At 39.1% G+C, this 23,305-nt stretch overlaps 1 protein-coding gene and 1 pseudogene across 1 annotated transcript; one reads left to right on the top strand and one right to left on the bottom strand.

Moving 5' to 3' along the window:
* The first annotated feature begins 13,496 nt into the window (after window positions 1-13,496).
* Window positions 13,497-14,936, top strand: LOC120780681 (annotated as a pseudogene).
* Window positions 14,937-21,637: 6,701 nt separating this feature from the next.
* LOC120780956 lies at window positions 21,638-22,225 on the bottom strand. Its single transcript, XM_040113187.1, has 3 exons — window positions 22,121-22,225; window positions 21,878-22,063; window positions 21,638-21,819 (listed from the first exon to the last, which is right to left on the bottom strand). The coding sequence occupies exons 2-3, from the start codon at window positions 22,059-22,061 to the stop codon at window positions 21,638-21,640; spliced, it is 366 nt and encodes a 121-aa protein (XP_039969121.1). The 5' UTR covers window positions 22,062-22,063; window positions 22,121-22,225.
* Window positions 22,226-23,305: the final 1,080 nt, after the last annotated feature.

Here is a 23,305-nt window from a genome sequence, read left to right as displayed (position 1 = left end):
ATAGTATAGTATTAGTAGTCATAGTATTTATTTTTAAAATTTAATATACTATTGATACCTTTACAAATACAAAAAAAAAAACTCAATTCTTTCTATTCAATTTAGTTATTTGCAAATTCCGAAGAAAAAATCTCAAGCCCGACTTAATAAATATTTGTTTGATTTGTAAGATCAAACGATTAAACTCAAAGAATTCCTTAAATTCTTATAGGTGGTGGGGGATAAGTAAAGACCTTATTGAGTTGAGAAATATTACATTCGTGGAGTGAATGCGTAAATGCATAAATGCTAGAGATCTGAAACTATAGATGGCCCTATCATTAGTATCGATGGTGTTTGACTATCGCAAAGCCATCGATTGTTTTCGGCACCATAGATGGTTTTCGACACTTTCTAATTTATCTTCTTTTGTTTTCGATCTACGATCAGAGATACCGTTTTTCAAACAAATATCAAAACAGTGGAGCCAATAGCCAACTTTTTCGTGACTGGCATGTTGGCAATCCAAGGCAAAGTTGAAAGTTAACTGACAACGGTGAAAATAGGAAAAGTGAAGTTATAAGCGAAATCTAAAAATTTAAAATCAATGGATAAAATACAAAGAAAATAAAGAAAGGTAAGCATAAACCTAAAAATAAATTTCAAATGTTAACTTTCTAATCGTTTAGGAACTGAATGCAAGAGTCTGCACCACACAATAGTGCTTCGGATGAACTAATTGAAGTGAAGAACTACAACGGGGGTGGAATTAAACACAAGAAGGGATTCTCAAAGTTTTGTACATTTTATTTAAGCAATTCATATTCACCTATTATTAAAAGGCATGTATTTAGGTGTGAAAGTGTTTTGTAAAATCGCAAGATAAACGAATATACATACATAGCTAATTGTATAAAGAAGGTATTGGATGATTGGGAAATTTTTCAAAAAGTTCCTTTTATAGTAACATACAACGCCAACTCAATAAACAGATAACCCTTACAGTTTGTTGGAGGAAGTTCAAACAAGGTGGAATAGTACATATTTCTTGTTTAAACCTATTATAGCAACCAATGAATCTATGTACATATATGCAAAACGTTATAAAATAATGTAAATCTGGCATCACTATATTTCATACTCATTTTATACTGTCTTATGTATATTATATTCAATAAAGTCAGTCGTCATCTTATATTGAAATTGCGTTTACGTAACTCTCTTCAACAGGTTATGGGCCTATTGCTAAAAGTAAAGTTATTTGAATTTAATTTTATTTAAACGAAAATGGCGGCAGGTGCTCTTAGTTTTCTATTTGAAACTTCGCGGACGTGAAAATTTCTATTATTAGAAGCGGAATGCAAAATCGTATTTAGTTCTAAAAAGTTGCTGGGAAATAGCGGAGAACGCTTTATACGAAAATTCAACGGAAAAAGATCGCGACAGCAATGAACGGGCACTGGCGGAGATTACGCTCATGATGGAGCCGAGAAATTTTTCGTTTATTGCAAACGCAGTGACTGCAAAGGATGCATGGGATTCGTAAATGGCCGCGTATGAAGACAGTGGTTAAACTCGCAAGGTAGAGCTTTTAAAGAAGCTGGTGCAGTTAAAGCTGGAACAGTTTCAATCCGTACAGGATTATGTTAACGAGATAGTCATGACGTCAATAAAGTTGAAAAATGCAGGTCTGGACGTAGGTGATAAGCTGGTGGCATCATTATTGCTTGCTGGGTTGCCCAATTAGTATCAAGCACTCGTTATGGCTGTGGAGAATTCGAAAGCGAAATTAACTGTCGATAGCGTTAAAAGTTTGTTGTTGCAATGTCAAATTTGGCTGTAGCAAAGATACTGCTGACAACGCATTATATTCGAAGAATTTCCAACAGAAAACGAATGACAAATGTTCTAATCGGAAAAAGTTTCGTTGTTTCAATTCAAGTGTTTGCATTTTCAGAGCGGCGAAAATGTATGGTACGTTGACTCCGGCGAAACGTCACATATGACAAACGATCTGAAGTTACTTTCGAAGTTGAGAGCAGCAGAGCATAATGAAATAAGTTTAGCTAACAGAGAGCGAGTTCCTGTAAACAGCGTAAGCGAAGTCAGCCTGGTTTTAAATGTAAACAGACAAAAAGTCGAAACAAATATTCGAAATGTCGAATATGTTCCCAGTCTTTGGCAAATCGTCGGTTCGGGAAATAACAAAACAAAACAAAAAGGTGATGTTCGAAGGGAATGTATGTAAGATCTTTGATGAGAAAAAAAGTGGTCGAATCGTTACATCCGTGAACGTATCACTCGTCACGTAAAAGTCTGTATTTCGTATTATGACATACGTGATCGTAGCGCTTATATACGTGATCGTAACGCTTCTATCGTAATCTGGCATGATGACAAACATGAACGAGTATATAAACGTATCCGTTCGTTCGAATCGTCATTCGAACGCAAATTACCAATCGTAATAGACAAATTTATGGAAATGTGAGCAAATTTTTTTTAAATTTTATGCTTTTCATAATTTTTAGTAATAAAGAACACAAATAAGAAACCAATGAATGAAATATATCATTAAAAATTAAAAAAAAAATTATTTATATGAACAAATTTTTTGTATTTTAGTTGACATTAAAAATAAAATTATTTACAAGGTAAAAGACATATACATATTTGAATTAAATTTATTAAAGTATACATTATTTGGTCTCTTATCGTTTGGTCGATTGCGGTGAGGCGGTTCGCTACCCCTGTGCCCATTTCTTGTGTGTGATAAGAATCGCAATTTTGAGGGTCGTAACTTATTGTAAATTTTATGCAGATTTTATGTAATGTCTCACAAACGTTAGTAAATCTTCCACTTTTGTGGGGTGATACCTTTCTCTCTTGGCATATCCTAAAATTCTCCACCGTCTTTTTAAGATTCAAATGCTTTGTTCAACAATAATCTACAAGGAAAATTTGGTTAATGAGGATTCGCAATTTGTTTTTTTTTTTTATACCTACCCTATTGCTACGACCTCTTAGCTATCTCCGTACTAGTTTATTATCCCCATCACTTTCACTTGAGCTCAAATAAAAAACACAAAGTTGGGTATTTAATTAGCTTTTTTTAGTTTATTGAAAATTTCGCAAGAGTTTTGACAGTTCCACATCTATTGTGACCTAAAAATACGATGCAAAGCAATGTGGAATTTAAAAACTATTGTGAATTGAAAATACAACGATCCGTTTGCTATCGTATGTCATAATGCCAATCACTGCATAGGATTGACGTATCACGTAATTTTCTTTCGTATGTTTGCCGATCCGTGCACGGATGTAACGATTCGACCCCAGATTAATTGCTAAAGCGTATGCAGAAAATGGAGGATGGAATCATGTGTAGAAGTTCACGCAAGTGAGGAAAGTTCTCTGATCGCCATTCACTTGGGAATGGCCAGAAACGATTCTTTTACACATGGCTCAAGCAGCTCACTACTTCCGGTCTTTGACCAAGTATCCTCTGGGGAGCCTAAGAACATGGGTTTGGGACCCGCCACGTAAAAAAACACCCCCAGTGAAGAGCTATAACCAGCCTCGGATGAGAGACCCCCCTTTTGATGACGACCATGGCAAACGAAATAAGGACTACGAATTGAGGGCATGCACCTGGAATGTCCGGTCCCTTAATTGGGAAGGTGCCGCTGCCCAGCTGGTTGATGTCCTCGTAAAAATAAAGGCTGACATCACCGCCGTCCAAGAAATGCGATGGACGGGACAAGGACAGAGACGAGTAGGTCCTTGTGACATTTAATACAGTGGCCATATAAAGGAGCGCAAGTTTGGTGTAGGATTCGTGGTAGAAGAGAGACTCCGTCGCCGAGTACTATCATTCACTGCGGTGAATGAACGTCTAGCCACAATCCGCATCAAAGCGAGGTTCTTCAAGATATCGCTGATCTGCGCCCACGCCCCGACGGAAGAGAAGGACGATGTGACCAAAGATGCCTTTTATGAGTGCTTGGAGCGCACTTATGAGAGATGCCCCCGCCACGATGTCAAAATCGTGCTTGGCGACTTTAACGCCAGGGTGGGCAAAGAAGGTGTCTTTGGCACTACGCTCGGTAAATTCGGCCTCCTAACATCGACTCGGACCACTATCTTGTTGCAGCTAAGATTCGCACCCGCCTCTGTGCAGCAAAAAACGCGCGCCACCAAACACAGGGAAGGTTCGACGTCGAGAAGTTGCAATCACAACAGACAGCCGAACGATTTTCTACTCGGCTTGCACTCCTGCTCTCTGAGAGCACTCGTCAACAACTCGGTATAAGGGAACTGTGGGACGGAATTTCAAACTCCTTACGTACAGCTGTAACCGAAACCATTGGTTTTCGGAAAGTGCAAAAGAACACTGGTACGACGGGGAGTGCCGTGTCGCAGCGGAGAGAAAACAGGCTGCCTACCTCGCAACGTTACGATCGACCACTACAAGTGCGGGATGGGATAGATACCGAGAGTTGAAGAGGGAAGCGAGACGCATTTGTAGACAGAAAAAAAAGAGGCTGAAATGCGTGAGTACGAAGAGCTTGATAAGCTGGCCGACAGGGGTAATGCTCGAAAATTCTACGAAAAAATGCGGCGGCTTACAGAAGGTTTCAAGACTGGAGCGTACTCTTGTAGAACCCCCAAAGGTGATCTAGTCACTGATGCCCAGAGCATACTTAAATTATGGAGGGAACACTTCTCCAGCCTGCTGAATGACAGTGAACGCACAGCACCAGGAGAAGGAGAACCCGATTCCCCAATCGATGACGATGGAGCAGACGTTCCATTACCCGACCATGAAGAAAAAAAGAGACCCCACAAGCTGCGCCAACTACCGTGGGATTAGCCTCCTCAACATCGCATATAAGGTTCTATCGAGCGTATTGTGTGAAAGATTAAAGCCCACCGTCAACAAACTGATTGGACCTTATCAGTGTGGCCTTAGACCTGGAAAATCAACAACCGACCAGATATTCACCATACGCCAAATTTTGGAAAAGACCCGTGAAAGGAGAATCGACACACACCATCTCTTCGTCGATTTCAAAGCTGCTTTCGACAGCACGAAAAGGAGCTGCCCTTATGCCGCGATGTCAGAATTTGGTATCCCCGCAAAACTAATACGGCTGAGTAAACTGAGGTTGAGCAACACAAAAGCTCCGTCAGGATCGGGAAGGACCTCTCCGAGCCGTTCGATACCAAACGAGGTTTCAGACAAGGCGATTCCCTATCGTGCGACTTTTTCAACCTGCTTTTGGGGAAAATAGTTCGAGCCGCAGAACTAAATAGAGAAGGTACCATCTTCTATAAGAGTGTACAGCTGCTGGCGTATGCCGATGATATTGATGTCATCGGCCTCAACATCCGCGCCGTTAGTTCTGCTTTCTCCAGGCTGGACAAGGAAGCACAGAAAATGGGTCTGGCAGTGAACGAGGGCAAGACGAAATATCTCCTGTCATCAAACAAACAGTCGTCGCACTCGCGACTTGGCACTCACGTCACTGTTGACAGTCATAACTTTTTGAAGTCGTAGATAATTTCGTCTATCTTGGAACCAGCGTAAACACCACCAACAATGTCAGCCTAGAAATCCAACGCAGGATAACTCTTGCCAACAGGTGCTACTTCGGACTGAGTAGGCAATTGAGAAGCTAAAAGTCCTCTCTCGACAAACAAAACCAAACTCTATAAGTCACTCATAATTCCCGTCCTGCTGTATGGTGCAGAGTCTTGGACGATGTCAACAACGGATGAGTCGACGTTGCGAGTTTTCGAGAGAAAAGTTCTGCGAAAGATTTATGGTCCTTTGCGCGTTAGCCACGGCGAATACCGCATTTGATGGAACGATGAGCTGTACGAGATATACGACGACATCGACATAGTTCAGCGAATTAAAAGACAGCGGTACCCGCCGAGGGAAGCAGAGGAAGAGGAAGACCTCCACTCCGGTGGAAGGACCAAGTGGAGAAGGACCTGGCTTGGCTTGGAATATCCAATTGGCGCCACGTAGCGAAAAGAAGAAACGACTGGCGCGCTGTTGTTAACTCGGCTATAATCGCTTAAGCGGTTTCTACGCCAATTAAGAAGAAGTATGCAGAAAATGATTTGTACAAATTTATATTGATAATTTTGAACTGTGGCATCGAATGTTAGGACACATTTGCAAAAACAGCATGAAGCAGGTACAGAATTCAACGCTTGGAGTTAATTACAACGGCGCAAGTGAAAAAGAATGTATTGTATGTTGTAAGGGTAAGCAAACTAGAATAACAACGAAATCAGCTGGTACTCGTGCTAAAAATTGTTTGGATATTTGCTATACCGATTGTATCCAAATCAGACGTATTTGAAAAATTTAAGCAATTTAAAAGTATAATAATAATAAATTTAAAATGTGATCGTAAAATGAAGTGCTGAGAACAGATAATGGCACTGAATATTGTAATTCTCAATTTATAAAATTTTTGCGTGAATATGGTATTGTTCACCAAACGACAGCTCCATATACGCCCGAGCAAAGCGAGATGGCTGAGCGGATGGATGGTACGTTAATTGAACGTGTGAGATGCATGTTGCTGCATTCTGGCCTAGGAAACATATTTTGGGCAGAAGCTGCAAATACAGCGGCGTACTTAGTAAATCGTATTCCATGTAGAGGTAACAGTCGAAGTCCAGAAGAAATATGGTTGGTGTTAAACCAAATTTGAAATAATTACGCATATTTTATTGTACAGCGATGGTTCATATACCAAAGCAAAAACGTTTAAAGTTAAATGCAAAATTAGAATAGTGTATTTTTGTTGGTTATTGCATGGAGTCAAAAGCATTTAGGCTTTACCATAAATCTGACTGCAAGTTTATTGTAAGTCGTGATGTAAAGTTTTTAGAAAATACAGGCAATAAATCCAAACGCACAGAGCCAAACCTAATAATTGATATTATTAATGAAAACGAAGCTAATGACATTAACAATTCAGGGAAGCTAAATGAGAGCGAATTGTGAGATGTCAGTATATCTTCGGAAAGTGAATACGATACTCCTGATGATAGCGAGGTAGCTGATCAGTGTGGCGAAAGGTATGCAGTTCGTCGATCAGAGCGTATTGCTAACAAGGCTAAAAAGAGCTTATTGTTAAGCGTGATGACTGATGCTAATGATTCTGTGAATCTTGAAGAGGCATTGAATAGTACAGAGGAAGATGACTGGAAACGCGCAATGAAAGAGAAGATAGAATCTCATAAGACAAACAGAACTTGGATGCTTACGAAGTTGCCTGAAGGTAAAAGAGCAATAAGTTCGAAGTGGGTTTTTTAAAAATAAGCGCAATGCTGAAGGTGCGCTGGTTCGTTATAAAGCAAGGCTCGTGTTAAAGGTTGCTCACAGAAACAAGGTGTTGACTATTCGGAAACATTTTCACCGGTAGTCAGATACAATTCATTACGATTTTTATTTGCTTTGTCGGTGAACCAGTTAGATGCGGTAACTGCATTTTTGAACGGTGAACTTCAAGAAGAAGTGTTTATGAAACAACCTGAGGGTTATAGTGACAATTCTGGTAGAGTTTGTCGTCTACTAAAATCGTTGTATAGTTTAAAACAAGCAAGCAAAATTTAGAACAATGACAGATGAGCATGATATAAGTAGAAATTTACGTAGACGACGTTCTGGTGTTCCCTAATGACAAAAAGGCTACGCAGCGGATTAAGAACGAGTTGTCTTCAAAATTCAAAATGAAGGACATGGGTTCAGCATCATTCGTACTTGGCATAAGAGTTCAGCGCGATGAGGTAAACATCTGAATATATTTCCAGTGTATTAAAACGGTTTGGAATGGACGATTGTAATGCGGTAGCTACGCCATTAGATTTGTCGCAAAAGCTAACATTAGAATTGTGTCCAAAAACTGAAGAAGAAAAAAAAAAAGATGGAAAAGGTTCCATATATGGAGGCAGTGGGTAGTCTTTTGAAAGCGACACAAAATACCCAGCCTGATATCAGCTTCGCAGTCAATTTGCTGAGTCGTTTCTCACAAAACCCCGGCAAAGGTCATTGGCTCGCACTGAAGCGAGTGATGAGGTATTTGAAGATGCAGCTATATCTTGAAGGGTACAGTCAACAAGGGCATCGTGTTTCGGAAATCAGCTCAAAGTTTAACTAGTTATTGTGATGTTGACTGGGCAGGAGATCTTGATCAAAGGCGATCTACTTCTGGTTACGTCTTTATAATGCAAGATGCAGCTATATCTTGGCCAACACACAGACAGCGAACCGTAGCATTATCATAAACAGAAGCGGAGTTAACATCTGTAGTGAGCGCAACGCAAGAAGCGATTTGGTTACAGCGACTAGAGTCCGAACTAGTTCATGGTGGTACAGAAGGAATAAAAATGTACTGCGAAAACAAGAGCGCTATTCACATTGTTCGGAACAAAAACTTTTCTCCCCGTACTAAACACGTGGACAGCAAGGTGAAGTTTATACGGGAGAAGTTACGAGATAAGTCATTGCGGTTGGAATATAAAATATTTCAACAAGCGAAATGTTAGCAGATGGTTTAACAAAGGCTACACCTGCAGTTAAGAATGAATTTATTAATGTTAAATTAGGCTTAAAGTAAAGTCATGTATCATTTAGCATAATTTTTGGTTTACCTAATATACCATTAGTGTTGTCAGATATTCCATTAAAGGGAAGTGTTATAAAATAATGTAAATCTGGCAACACTATATTTCTTACTCCTTTTATGCTGTTCTTATGTATATTATATTCAATAAAGTCAAGTTGTTGACGCCGCCCCGCTCAATTTCTTTGCCACGTCTGTATCAGCAGAGTAATCTTTTCTTTTCTTTCTTTCCGAAGTTTTTTCGGAGTTTTAATTAGCGCGGAACTAAACTCTAACTAAAAAAAGTTGCGCGCGCTATCTCCTTTTGCGACAACCTAGCGATACAGACGTGGTAAGTGTGTCTCCAATTTATTATATTAAAATTATATTTATTATAAAAGAAACCTTTTGGTTTTTTTACTTAACATTTTGTGGAATAAATTGCGCCGATCGTTTCCCCACGGCCAACCACATCAGCGGAACGAGCGAGCACCGTGCTCCACCACCCGAATTATCGTTGGTCCGTCCGAGCTGGATAACAGGTAACAATTTGATTTTTATTTAAAGTGAAAGTACATAATTTGCCCAATTTAGCAACACGCAAGTTACAGCCAAACATATTTTGGATTTGTGCTCTGCAAGCTAAAAGGCAATAGATTGGTTAATTTGTGCATCATTTATGTACAAAACCAATTGTGCTGTGTGAAGTGGAGGCCAAAACTTATTTTTGGCACTCTACCCACAAAATCAACGCACAAGATTGCAGGTAGTATTCTACTTCGTTTAAGTACAACAATAAATACTCCTGGCAAATGCACTGAATATTTCACTTTGTAAAAAAACAAAAACCACACACACTGTTATCCGAATAAAATTATAAATTTCTTGGACGCACAAACATCGTCTGGAGCGTCAACTATCTCTCTCGGTTTTTTGGTTTTTCTTGTGATTAATTTGAGTGTTGTCGCTCAACTCTGCCTTTCCATATATTGCTCGAATAGCAATAAAGGCAAGCAGCAACAACGCAGCTGCAGTTTCGCGAGTGCAAAAAAAAAACACACAAAATTAAAACAAGTGAAGTGAGAAATTAGAAAAAGTGAAGTGAGCGACAGCGAGAAAGCCAAGCAGCACAGGCAAACTGCAAAGGCAGAGCAGCTAAGGCAAAGCAGCATAGGGAAAGCAGCACAGGCAAACAGCAAAAGCAAAGACGCACAGGCAAAGCAGCAAAGGGAGAGCAGCAAGGCAAAGCAGCGCAGCAGCCATCCCAGAAGGACATCAACAAGCATAAAGAGTGTAGTGGTGAATTCGAAATAGTTCGAATAACCCAATGAACAAAAGACAAAGTGAATATAAATCAAATAAGTGCTTGTTAATTTTTATCTGTATTTGTATTTGCATTTAAATAAAGCAATTAACACAAAGCAGTTTTGTTTGTGTACATACATATTCGAAGACTAGGCGTGCAAGTGCATTGGGCCGATTACCCAGCACATTCTAATTAAATTCGAAAAAATACTTTACGAAATTTATTAATTTTTTGTTCTTTCGAAAATTCACGCTTCACAAAGAAACAGCGCACTACTTTTCAACAACTTAATTTTTAGTTTGTCCGTGAGTGCTTCTGTAACTTTTGAACTTTTGCAACATATTTGCAAATATTTTTTAAATTTTAATTTCAAGTTTTAGATCCGACTTTGTGCAAAATTTTTGCAGTTCCGGTTCAATTTTTGAACACAATGGAAGCCATCAGAGCATTTAACACAGCTGCAGACGCTCTACTGGAGTTTGAGGAGTCTTTTACTCCAACAGCAAACAACCAAAGTGCCTACTCTCTGGAAGTACAACAAACTGAACTGATATCTCTGTGGGCAGAGGTAAAGTCAGAATACAAGTTGTGTTTGCCAAAGGTAGATCCTTCTGACACAAGCTCAATTGACAACATCAAGCTTAAATATTCAAGCTGTTACCACGCGTATGTGTGTTGCGCGGCCTTGATGGGCGAACACATGCACAACCTCACGGCTTTCAACCAAAGCCCTACTTCGAATTCAACGGTGATTCAACCTGAACGGTTACAACAAACAGTAGAACCCGTGAGGTATTCCATCAACTTACCGCCATGTGATACCGAAATATTTCATGGCGATGTTTTACAATGGCCCTCTTTTAGGAATTTATTTGCCGCCATTTATGGGAATAACCCAAGGCTATCTCGAGTGGAGAAGTTATTCCATCTGAACCAAAAAACGCGAGGTGAAGCAAAAGCTATTGTTTCGAAAGCGCCACTGACGAATGACGGATTCGCATTGGCTTGGAATAATTTGTTGTGTAGGTATGAAAACAAGCGAGTGCTTGTCAACACACAATTAAATTTATTATTCAAGCTTCCGCACATTTCAACAGAATCTGAGACCGAACTCAGAAATTTACAGCAGGAGATTAATAGCTGCATTTCAGCTTTACAAATACATGGCATCAATGTAGAGAGCTGGGATGCCATATTTACGTATTTGTGTTCTATCCGACTACCGGACTATACACTGTCGCTTTTGGAAAAATCTCTGGATTCGGATTCAGAGATCCCAAAATGGGTTGACGTAGACAAATTTCTAACCAAACGGGTTAAAACGCTTGAGAGAGTATCAAACATCAAAGGCGATTTGGGTACTCAACCCAAAATTAAATCGGCTGATGGTGGAGGTCGGATACCAACCTTGCAGTCAAGGATTGGATCCAAACCCATCAATTCCCATCACGCCAAGACAAATAATATCAAATGTAAACTGTGCTCATCTCAATCGCACATTTTGAAAACTTGTCAAAGATTCATTGAGATGCAGCCTAATGCACGATTAAATGCTGTCAGAAAACTTCACGTCTGCTTAAATTGTTTATCGGACTCACATGAAGTCAAAAATTGCAAAAGTATGTTTAATTGTAATAAATGTAAACGGAGACATCACTCCATGATTCACCGGGATCAGAGTGAGGAAATAGCTCAGATGTCCGACAGCACAAACCCTACTGAGATTTCTACTAAATCTCATGTGGCCTCTATTAAGACCAATATTTCAAATGTGCCTACCAGTCGAAGCATGCTCTTAGGTACAGCCATGGTGACCGTATGTCACAACGAGAGCACCTTCACTGTCAGAGCCCTGATTGATTCAGGATCTGAAGCCACCTTCGTAAGCAATAGTCTGCAAAAACGCTTACATCTGGCAAGCAAAAAGATCAGCGCGCGAGTTTCAGGATTGAATAATACCGTATCAGGACGAGTTCAATCGGTATGCTCGATTACAATTGGCTCTCCCCGTAACAAAAGTCTAAGATTAGAGGCGGAAGCGTTGGTACTGCCAAAATTGACTGGACTGCTTCCATCCAGGTCAATTAACTCTTCAATTTTAAAAGGGTTACCCAATATCCCCTTAGCGGATAATAATTTCTATACGAGTCAAAAGGTTGACTTGTTGATCGGAGCGGATCTTTACCCAAAAATCATTCTAAATGGGGTAAAATCAAAAATCTTTGGATCCCTCGTAGCACAACATACAGTGTTCGGCTGGATTTTAACAGGTTCCGTTCCTTCCGAAGAATCGAAGAATAATAATAATACGACTTACGGTACATATTTTAACGAGGTATCTTTAGGTAATCAGTTGTCCAAATTCTGGGAGCTAGAAGAAATACCTAAAAAACCATTTCTCACCGTGGAAGAACAATATTGTGAAAAGCTATATTCAGAAACAACCATTAGAAACAAAGAAGGGCGTTACATTGTTTCACTCCCATTTAAAGTTTTTCCGGTAGAAACTAATTTTGGAGCATCGCGCCATATTGCATTCAAACAATACTTGAGAAGTGAGAAATCTCTCAATAAACAACCTCTCGTTAAGGAAGAATACCGGAAGGTCTTAAGGGAGTACATAGACTTAGGTCATATGCAACGAATTCCACACAAAATGGCAGAAAATCCGTACAAAAGTTACTATCTTCCTCACCACGCCGTTTACAAACCTGAAAGTAAAACCTCTAAGCTTAGAGTCGTTTTCAATGCTTCATGTCCCACATCCAATGGTGTAAGTTTAAATGACATTTTGTACACCGGTCCAGCACTCCAAGCTGATCTTACTATTATGATCACCAAATGAAGACTTTTTAGATTTGTGTTCAATGCTGATATTGAAAAAATGTATCGTCAAATTTTGGTCAATTCTAAGCATACATCTTATCAAAGAATCCTCTTTAGAGATTCTTTGGACGGGGAGATCAATGAGTTTCAATTAAACAGAGTCACTTTCGGGCTCAATTGTGCTCCGTATCTAGCAATCCGTACACTGATGGAACTAGCTGAAGATTCAAAATCAGCGTTCCCTTTAGCTGCCAAAATAATAAAAGCTAATACGTACGTAGACGACGTCTTATCTGGTGCTCATGAAATCTCCACTGCAATTGATTCAAGAGACCAGCTGATTAAATTATTAGCCTCAGCCTCCCATTAAGAAAGTGGACATCAAACAGCAAGAAGATTCTGAGGGGCATACCTAACGATCATCTTTTGACCACAGATTTTCTGGAATTCGACAGCAGTAGCGAAGCCAAAACATTGGGAGTTCGATGGAATGCGACATCGGATAACTTTTACTTTTCCACTAAGCCTCTGGACAACAAAGACTCTTTCACTAAAAGAGAAGTTTTGTCTATGATAGCTAAATTGTTCGACCCGGCAGGATGGTTAAGTCCAGTAATCATCGTTGCTAAAATTTTAATGCAGGACATTTGGTTGGAAAAAACCGATTGGGACGAAGCTTTGACTCCCAAATCTCTCAAGCAGTGGAAGACATTTTTAGAAAATTACCCACACATAAACAATATCAGGATCGCGCGATGGATACGTTATACACCGAGCTCTCAAGTACAGTTCCATGGATTCTGCGATGCCTCAGAAAAGGCGTACGGCGCAGTCATCTATTTGCGCGTGCAGGTGAACGACCATGAGATTAAAACGGGCTTGCGTTTAGCAAAAACAAAGGTCGCTCCTGTTAAAACCATCTCAATACCGAGATTAGAACTATCCGGTGCTCTTTTACTAGCTAAAATGGTTGAATATCTTCAACCCAAACTGGACATTGTACATCAAGGAATATATTTATGGACTGACTCCACCATTGTTCTTGCATAGCTACGTAAGCCACCGTGTTCGTGGTCGACTTTCGTTGCGAATGCGAATATCAAAGATTTGCGAGCATACTCAAATTGGAAACTGGAGGTATGTCAACTCCGAAGATAACCCCGCCGACCTGGCCAGCAGAGGAATCTCTCCTCAAGATTTACAACCAAACGATCTTTGGTGGAGTGTTCCTAAATGGTTAAAACTACAACCATCCGAGTGGCCAAACCAAAATTATGCAGTAGACGCTGATACTACTCTGGAGGCCAAGAGCATTCGTGTACATCATACATCAGTTATTGAGACCGAAGATGTTTTGGAACGTTTTTCCGAATTTTCAAGAGCACTCCGCGTAATTTCTCGAGTCTTCAGATTCTACAACATTTAACTCAGAATCTTCCCCTCAATAGTAAATCTTCGATTCTATCATTACATCCCTTTGTTGATGATAACGGAATCATAAGAGTAGGCGGACGTTTAAACAACGCTCCCTCCCTCAGCTTCGATGAACAGCACCCAATTATACTACCATACAACTGTCAATTCTCGAAATTATTGGTCAAATTTATTCATCTTACTTCCCTTCACGGAGGCAATCAACTAGTCCTTCGTCTTCTGCGAATGCAATTTTGGATCCTCAAGGCTAAGAATCTAATCCGCATAGTGATACATAGTTGTAAGATCTGCGTTTTATATAAAAAACGAGAGCAAACACAACTTATGGCATCACTTCCTGCGCCACGAACAAATCTCACAAGGCCCTTTGAGTCAACCGGAGTAGATTTCACTGGTCCATTCGACATCAAAAACTATACAGGCCGAGCTTGCCTAATAACGAAGGGATATGTATGCGTTTTTGTTTGCTTTTCAACAAGGGCTATCCATCTTGAAGCTACTAGTAACTTATCTACGGCCGCATTCATGAGTGCTCTCACAAGATTCGTATCACGTCGGAGTTGCCCAAATCACATAATGGCACTAACTTTGTTGGAGCATCGAGAGAAATCAAGAAAGAGTTCAAAGCCTTCTTAAAGACATGCCCTGACGCAATAGCCAACTCCAGCAATTTCTCCCACCTAAAATGGCATTTCATTCCTGCAGGTGCTCCTCATGTGGGAGGCAGGAGTGAAAAGTTTCAAAAGTCATTTCAAAAAATTGGCAGGATCTATGAAGTACACCTTCGGGGAACTTTCTACGCTGTTAACTCGAATAGAAGCCTGTCTAAACTCTCGGCCCATCAGTTCTATGACGGATGACATCAACGACTTGACTCCGTTAACACCAGGCCATTTTCTGGTCGGTGCTCCCCTGCTAGCACCGGCAGAACCAGAAATCACTGAGAACCCATTATCATTAGTAAACCGATGGCAAAAATTAAAGGCCCTAAGTCAGCACTTTTGTCAGAGATGGAAGACCGAATACTTAAAGGAACTTCAAAAACGAAAGAAATGGAAACATTCTCAACAGAACACCCAAGTCAACGACCTAGTGGTAGTTCGTGACGAAAATTTACCTCCAAATGAATGGAGATTGGGCAGGATAATCAAAGTACATCCAGGGTTGGACCAACGAGTTCGGGTGGTGGACATCCAGACTCAACGTGGCTTAATTTCTAGCCCGATAATAAAAATTATAATTTTACCCAATCAATGTTAATGTCCTCACGTTTATAATCTTCCTTTTCGATTAGGAAATTATTGAAAATGACGACCATCAACTGCCCCCTATGCGTAGATAGCCATCTGCTTCGCTGGTGCCCAAAGTTCCGGCAGATGTCTCCAGAAGTAAGGCTGAGGACCACATTGATCCACCGGTATTGCAGCAACTGCCTCGCCTCGAGCCATTCAAAGAATGAATGCGACAGCGTAATACGCTGCAAACGTTGCGGCAACCCACACCATACGATGCTTCATGGCATCAGTTCGGACGCCGAAGAACCAGACGACGATGTCATTGAATTGACATGGGCACAGCAGGTCGAGGCAGCAGAAATGGAGGAAAATTCATTGGCAACCGGCCCGACGTATTCGGAGGCCGATCAACCATGTCCACCGACGTCAACAGTCAAGCATTCGCAAAGCTCTGACCAACGATGCCTCTCCCGCATACCACACGCCCAAGATCGAGACAGACTCGAGTCGTCTCGCCGACTTCGGCATGCTGGTAACTTCATTTCGGATTGGCGGCATGGCAACGATCGACTGAGACTCAATTCGTCTCAGCGACATTGTCCGGACCGAACCAGACTTGATTCGTCTCGTAGGCTACCCCATCCGAAGCGAAGGCGTGGAAGAGACGTTCGTCGTCAAGCCGATGCACGCCGTATCATAAAGGACAGGCATGCAACACAGCCTTGGCAACAAAGGCTTGCGCTATCACCAACCGCCTTAATAAGCGTTCGAACTGCAACGAAGTTCGTAACAGTGCGGGCCATGATTAGCCCAGTTAGTCCAGCCACGGTTATCCTCGCCTCCACAATTGCACGATTGCGACTGCATACGCATGCACGAGGAGACAGCCGAGTGTGCGAACTCATGTTTCGGGACAACCAGGGTGGAGATACAGAAATCTCCGTGAGTGCCCAAATTCAACGACGTCCGTTACCACCGACGCCAGTAAGATCTTTGGAAGACCATTTGGTTCAACAATTCCGCAACCTAAGACTGGCAGACAACGAATTCCACAGGGCAGCGCCAGTCGAAATAATCTTGGGAGCGGACGTTTACTCCCGGCTCATGTTGCCCGGGTTACAACCAGCGGCAATGGGCCAACTCATCGCCCAAAATACGTCGCTGGGATATATAATATCCGGCGTCATATAACATCGGCACAATAAAGTGCACTGGCTGCCAACGCCTCTCACATTCACCACCTACCCAGGATCGAGTTAGACTCGAGTCGTCTCGCCGACCTCGGAAGGTGGTGACTTCTATGCAAATTGGCGGCATGGCAATGACCGACTGAGGTTCGATTCATCTCAGCGGCATTTCCCGGACCGAACCAGACTCGATTCGTCTCGTCGGCCACCCCATCTGCAGAGAAGACGTGGAAGAGGAAGTGCAGGACCCAGTTCGTTAAGTTAGTTTTAAGCAATTTATTGTAAACTGCATTTGCAGTAATACTGCAAGGCGGGGAGAATGTTGACGCCGCCCCCGCTCAATTTCTTTGCCACGTCTGTATCAGCAGAGTAATCTTTTCTTTTCTTTCTTTCTGAAGTTTTTTCGGAGTTTTAATTAGCGCGCAACTAAACTCTAACTAAAAAAAGTTGCGCGCGCTCTCTCCTTTTGCGACAACCTAGCGATACAGACGTGGTAAGTGTGTTTCCAATTTATTATATTTAAATACATATATTATAAAAAAAACCTTTTGTTTTTTATATAACATTTTGTGGAATCATTTGCGCCGATCGTTTCCCCACGGCCAACCACATCAACGGAACGAGCGAGCACCGTGCTCCACCACCCGAATTATCACAAGTGCTGAACACAATGAGCGCAGTCTGTCGCGCACGCGACATCTGTCAAATATTAAAATACACACGTTCTTAGGGACACAGTTATGTAGGGACATAGTTATGTAACTATTTCTCTAAGACCGATCCCTTTTGGAATTTTTGAAAAACTGAATGTACTGCAAACGGATTTGACAACGCCAGAGGCTATTTCGCTTCGCGATATTCTTTTAACATCTGTTTGTAAAAGATTAGCACCATATGAATTATGGAGCGTTTCAAGAATAGGCACAATTTTAGAACCTAGGTTCAAGAATTAAGGAGGTTTCAGTCAACTAGCAATTCAAATGAAGCAGAAAAATATCTAAAGCATGAAATTTCAACAATAGTTGCAAACGCAAAGAGGAGCCGTGAAAATAACGATAGAAGAATACCACAACAGATCTTCGTTTTTTGACTTTGTCGAAAAAATAATAGAGGCAAAAAAAAAAGTTATCTAAAGCAGATGCAATTATTCTGCTTCGACAGTATTTAAACTTCACAATGCAACACTAGATTTATATCTTCTTATTATTTGGAAAGTAAGTATATTTTATGTTTCACAGAAACTAAGATAACATACCTTATTTCTTTCGCGGATTTTAGCAAGCACATCAGTGACGTCAGATGATTCTGAGAGGATGTTCAGCAAGGCGTGTCGCATAATAACGGATCGATTAAGATTAAAAATAAGTGGCTGCTTGCCTAAATTACTTTCACTAATACATAAATATGTTTTTGTTTGTACTATCGATAGTTTCAGACCTCTAATAAATGCAGATTTGTCTCATATATATCTGTGGAAATATGTTATAACATCTTAAGTCGAGTTAAGTCAAAATCGAGGAAAGGTCATATTCTGCTATGTCAGTTTTTAATTTCCACCATTTTAGAAAAAATTGTCACGGTTTACTTTTTAACGTCCTTTCTTTTTTAATATATTTCATACGACATAATATCTTATGTAAACCATAGTTTTTGAGATGCCGTATCGGTTCTTACGAAGTTTTATACTCTCGCAACAAAGTTGCTAAGGAGAGTATTATAAATTGAGATATCATGATGAAACTTCGTACACGTATTTTTTGGCTCCAAATGAAGGTTAAGTTCGAAGATTTGCAAAATCGGCCCACTGCCACGCCCACAAAATGGCGAAAACCGAAAATCTATAAAGTGTCATAACTAAGCCATAAATAAAGATATTAAAGTTAAATTTGGCACAAAGGATCGCATTAGGGTGGAGCATATTTGGACGTTATTTTTTTGGAAAAGTAGGCGCGGCCCCGCCCCCTACTAAATTTTTTATACATATCTCGGAAACTACTATAGCTATGTTAACCAAACTCTATAGAGTCGTTTCAAAAATGGAAAAAATCGGATAATAACCACGCCCACCTCCCATACAAAGGTTATGTTGAAAATCACTAAAAGTGCTTTAACCGACTAACAAAAAACGTCAGAAACACTAAATTTTACGGAAGAAATGGCAGAAGAAAGCTGCACCCAGGCTTTTTCTAAAAATTGAAAATGGGCGTGGCGTCGACCACTTACGGACCAAAAACCATATCTCAGGAACTACTAATCTAATTAATTTTACAGCAAAATAAAAAAAATATGTTAATGACGGATAATGAAATCTCGATTATCACTTTATAAAATGTTCGGTGACACTAAGCCCTTCCTTACTTGTTTTATAACCTATTATGTCAACATAAACTCAATATTCACTAGAAAATATTCAACAAATTTAATATAATAAGAAATGGTATGTTTACTTAAACCGTTATGTTAAAAAGAGATTTTCAGATTTTCATAACTGAAGTGGATATACATACATAAGTGCTTATGATAAAATTAAAACTATCAAGGAAGCAAAATACATCGTATTACAAAACATTTCAAGTATACTATTATTAGAATGATCTGGTAAATTTTCGTAAGCCGATAACGGCATTTTAAATCAACATAAGGTTGTTTTTGTGTGTTTCATTCCGTTTCTTTTTCAACTTAAGCTGTTCAGTTGGTGAAATACTGACGAGCTTTTAAGAGTATTTGCTTATTAAAATGGAAAGTGAAAATTTAGTTAGCTTATTAGACATAAGCAATGTGAGTAATGCTAATTTTTCTAGTGATGATTCGGTTGTTGATCCAAATTTTGTTATAAGTAATTGCACTGCTCTAAGCTCAAATTTAGAGAGCGAAGTTGTAAGTACTAAACTCATTTATTGGATAGTAATAATAAAAATTTATATTAATTTATTAATATATTATTTATTATATTATTAAATTTAAAATAAAGTGTTTCCAAAGAAAACCTTTTGAAAAGAATCAAGGAATGTCGGGGAAAGTTATATTTCAGCATCTGGAAAAAATATTCCTGCTTGTATTGTGCGCCCGCTGGAATCTTGCAGAAAAAGATGCGCTGATGGAATAACATACAAGGAACAGCAAATCATTCACAAACAATACTGGGAACAAGGCTCTTATAACTTACGTAAGGCACATGTCGCTGGCTTAATTGAAATTCAGGAAACTAACACTGTAAAACGAATAAAACACGAAAGAAATCCTCGAAGTAGACCTAATTGCTACTACTATTTTTTGGAGGTTAGTGGTAATAGAATTTCAGTTTGCCAAAAATGCTTCAGACTCACGTTGTCCGAGACCGAGCAGCTCATAAAAACAGTTGTGAAGTCAAAACTTGAAGGAGGAGTTAGTGGAGGTTTGCGTGGAAAACGTTCGTGCTCTAAAAAGCTTTCTCGGGCAAGAGAGCAAAAAATTTTAGACTTCATAAAAAGCTTTCCACCATGTGAGTCGCACTACACTCGCCGTAATACTTGCAAGCGTTATCTACCGAGTGATTTGTCGGTAGCTGAACTGTATCGCCTTTATAAAGATAAATACAACCATTCCGCGTCGCTTTCAAAATTTGCTCAACTCTTTGGCACACTCGATTTAAATTTTAAATAACCTAAAGTTGACACTTGCCATAAATGTGATTTGCTTCAATGTAAAATACTAGTTGCCAAGTCTGAGAACTTGAATCTCTAAAAATAGAGCAAACTGAACATCTCAATATAGCACAACAAGCTTATAATGCTAGAAAAACCGATAAAGAAAAATCTCTAAATGATAATAAACTAAAAGTGTTTTGTTTCAATCTTCAACAGTGCCTTCCCACACCTCTGTTGAGAAGTTCACTGTCATTCTACAAAAGGCCTTTATGGACCTTTAACCTTACCATACATGACTGTGCAACAAATCAACCAAATGAAATAGCTTCATGCGTGTTTACTCATTTACTGCAATTAAATGCAAAGGTAACTCATATTGTTTTCTAAAGCGATTGCTGCCCCGGCCAAAACAAAAACTCTTTCGTTGCAACTATTTTTGCCATTTTCATGCAACTAGAAAACAATTTAAGCATTATAGATCATAAATTCATGGTCACACACACATGGAGTGCGATAAAGACCACGCTGCTATAGAGAAAAAGAAAAAAAAATCTTCAATAAAAATCCATCATCCTCGTGATTGGTACCAATTTATAAGAACAGTCGGAGTGAAGAAAAAATTTTTAGTTAACGAATCAATCAAATATACATATATGATTTTGCCTTCTCATCAAAAAGTGTATTTACTTGGCGTAAAGTGAATGACAACGATGATAAATTCAATTTGCATGACATTAAATGGTTCAGATTTACTAAGGAATACGGTAAAACATCATTAAGTGAAGGTGATCCTTTCAAGTGCATTAATATAACAAAGCGAGGAATCAATTCCGTCAAAATAAAAGATTTAATAAATCGTTATGTCGCACCAATAAAAACACTGTCCAACAGCATTTTTGGAACAAAATAGCGACCCCATAATTCTGAAAGGGTATGTTGAGTAGATCATTTTTGTAGAACAAACTTATGGTCCAGCACGTCTGAGTTTTTTTTTACAGTGGGTCAAAGTTTTCATTTTTTGGTCGAAGGGAGCATTATACTATATGAAAAAAATGTTGTAAGTTAATGTCTGAGAGAATTCTTATGGTCAGAGTTGTATAATGGAATTGTATGAGGATTATTTTTGTGGAAGATCTTAACCCTCTAACTGCTTTCTTTATGGGTCAATTTGACCCTTTTTTCGAGAAAATCAAAAAATATCCTTTAAAAAAGGATATTTGAGGATTAAAATATTCTACGAAAATGTTTGGCGGAAAATTTCAGTGCGGGTCACCAAAGACACCATTGTTGTAAATAAAGCTCTTTACGATTGATAAAAAAAATTATAATTTTGTTTTAATAGTGGTTTATTATAGTATGTACATATTTATTTTTTTGCTTCAGCAGTAGTAGGACAATGGATTAAAGATTAAACTTAATATGCTTTCCTGCATTTAGCTTGACGTGAATGTTTCGATGTGTCAAGGTTTCTGTACAATCCCCATACGTATTCAGGAAGCAATACACTTTGGGATTTCCCTTTGAATCTTTCTTCCAATACCTTTATATCCTGATGAAACCTTTCACCGTGTTCATCTGAAACCGCTCCAATTTTTTCTTTAAAAAAATTGAGATGAGAGTGCAAAAAAATGCAGCTTTAGTGACATCTTAACACCAATATTGTTAAAACCGATTAGCATGCATTCAATATTTTCTGCATAGTTTTGCGCTTTTGAGTTTCCAAGGAATTCTGATATAACCAGCTGCATAAAGTCAAATGCTGTCTTTTGCATATCCGACAGATGACCATAAAATTCTTCATCTTGTAATAATTTTCTTATATCGGGTCCAACGAGCATTCCTAGAAAAGGTAGTTTACATTAAATGAAATAAATTATTTCTTAAAACCGTATTTTACCTTCTTTTAATTTTTCTGCAGATAATCTGGGGAAAATTGTTTGAATGCGTTCGAAAGCATATCCTTGTGTATTTAAGCTTTTAATAAAATTTTTCACCACGCCCAACTTAATATGCAGCGGTGGAAGTATGGCCTTATCTTTTGGGACAAGAGATTCATGGATTACATTTAAGTCACCAATAATATTTTCTTTACGTTCTTCGAAATATTTAATATGATAATGGCTGCTGGTAGCACGTGAATCCTATTTACAAAGAAAGCACATATATTTTGTGTATCCTGTTTGCATTCCAGTCAACATTGCAATCATTTTGAAGTCTGCGCATACTTCCCATTTATATTTATAGCTTTCAATTTTATTTAAGAAATTTGAAATATTTGCGTATGTTTCTTCCTTTTTTGTCGAATACGCAACCGGTATTGATGGATGATGATTTCCATTGTGCAGTAAAAGTGCTTTTAAGCTGTGTTTTGAACTATCTATAAATAGTCGCCAAACGGAAGAGTCCAGTGGAAGCTTTAGATATTTTAGAACCTCTTCAATACTGCAAGAGTATACAAGTTCTTCAGATTTTTTAAAATAACTTTCCAAATCGGCGTGTCTTTTTCTTGGCGATGTAACTTTTACATCGGTTTTTATCAAATTCCTGTTTTTCAATCTGGAACATAATATTTCAGCCTTCTCTTTTGTTAGTCCTAAATCTCTTACAAGATCTTCAAAATAAGCTTGGTCTATCAAATTAGGACATATGTTTAAGCCACCAGGAGGCAAGTAACTTATATCTGATATGTTTTCAACCGCTGCTGTTATTTCTGTATTGGCGTATGTCATATTGGCCGAAAATGTATGTGTAGGCGGTTGAGGCACCGGAACACCTTCACAGCGCACTTCTGGTAAAATGACATTATTTGTTGCTTCGTATGTCATTATCGCGTAGTGCCTTTGGCTTCTACCAAATTTGTAATTTACGCAGAAATAGCATGTATCTGATTTGTGATTTTCAGGTTCAATCCATACAATAGGCGCAGAAAATGGCAGCACCTTAGTACCGCCTTTGTACCAGGTCAAAAGACCACTTTCGCAAGTAGTACATACAGTTTTTGGTATCCAAGTTTGACATAAAAATCGTATTCCAAAGAAAAGAAAATATGGTTCTTCAATTGTAGGGAATATCTTTCTTCTAC

Source organism: Bactrocera tryoni, unplaced genomic scaffold, assembly GCF_016617805.1.
Source record: "Bactrocera tryoni isolate S06 unplaced genomic scaffold, CSIRO_BtryS06_freeze2 scaffold_25, whole genome shotgun sequence".
NCBI lineage: Eukaryota > Metazoa > Arthropoda > Insecta > Diptera > Tephritidae > Bactrocera > Bactrocera tryoni.
The sequence above is the reverse complement of the archived record's forward strand: the minus strand, read 5'-3'. Positions and strand labels throughout refer to the sequence as shown.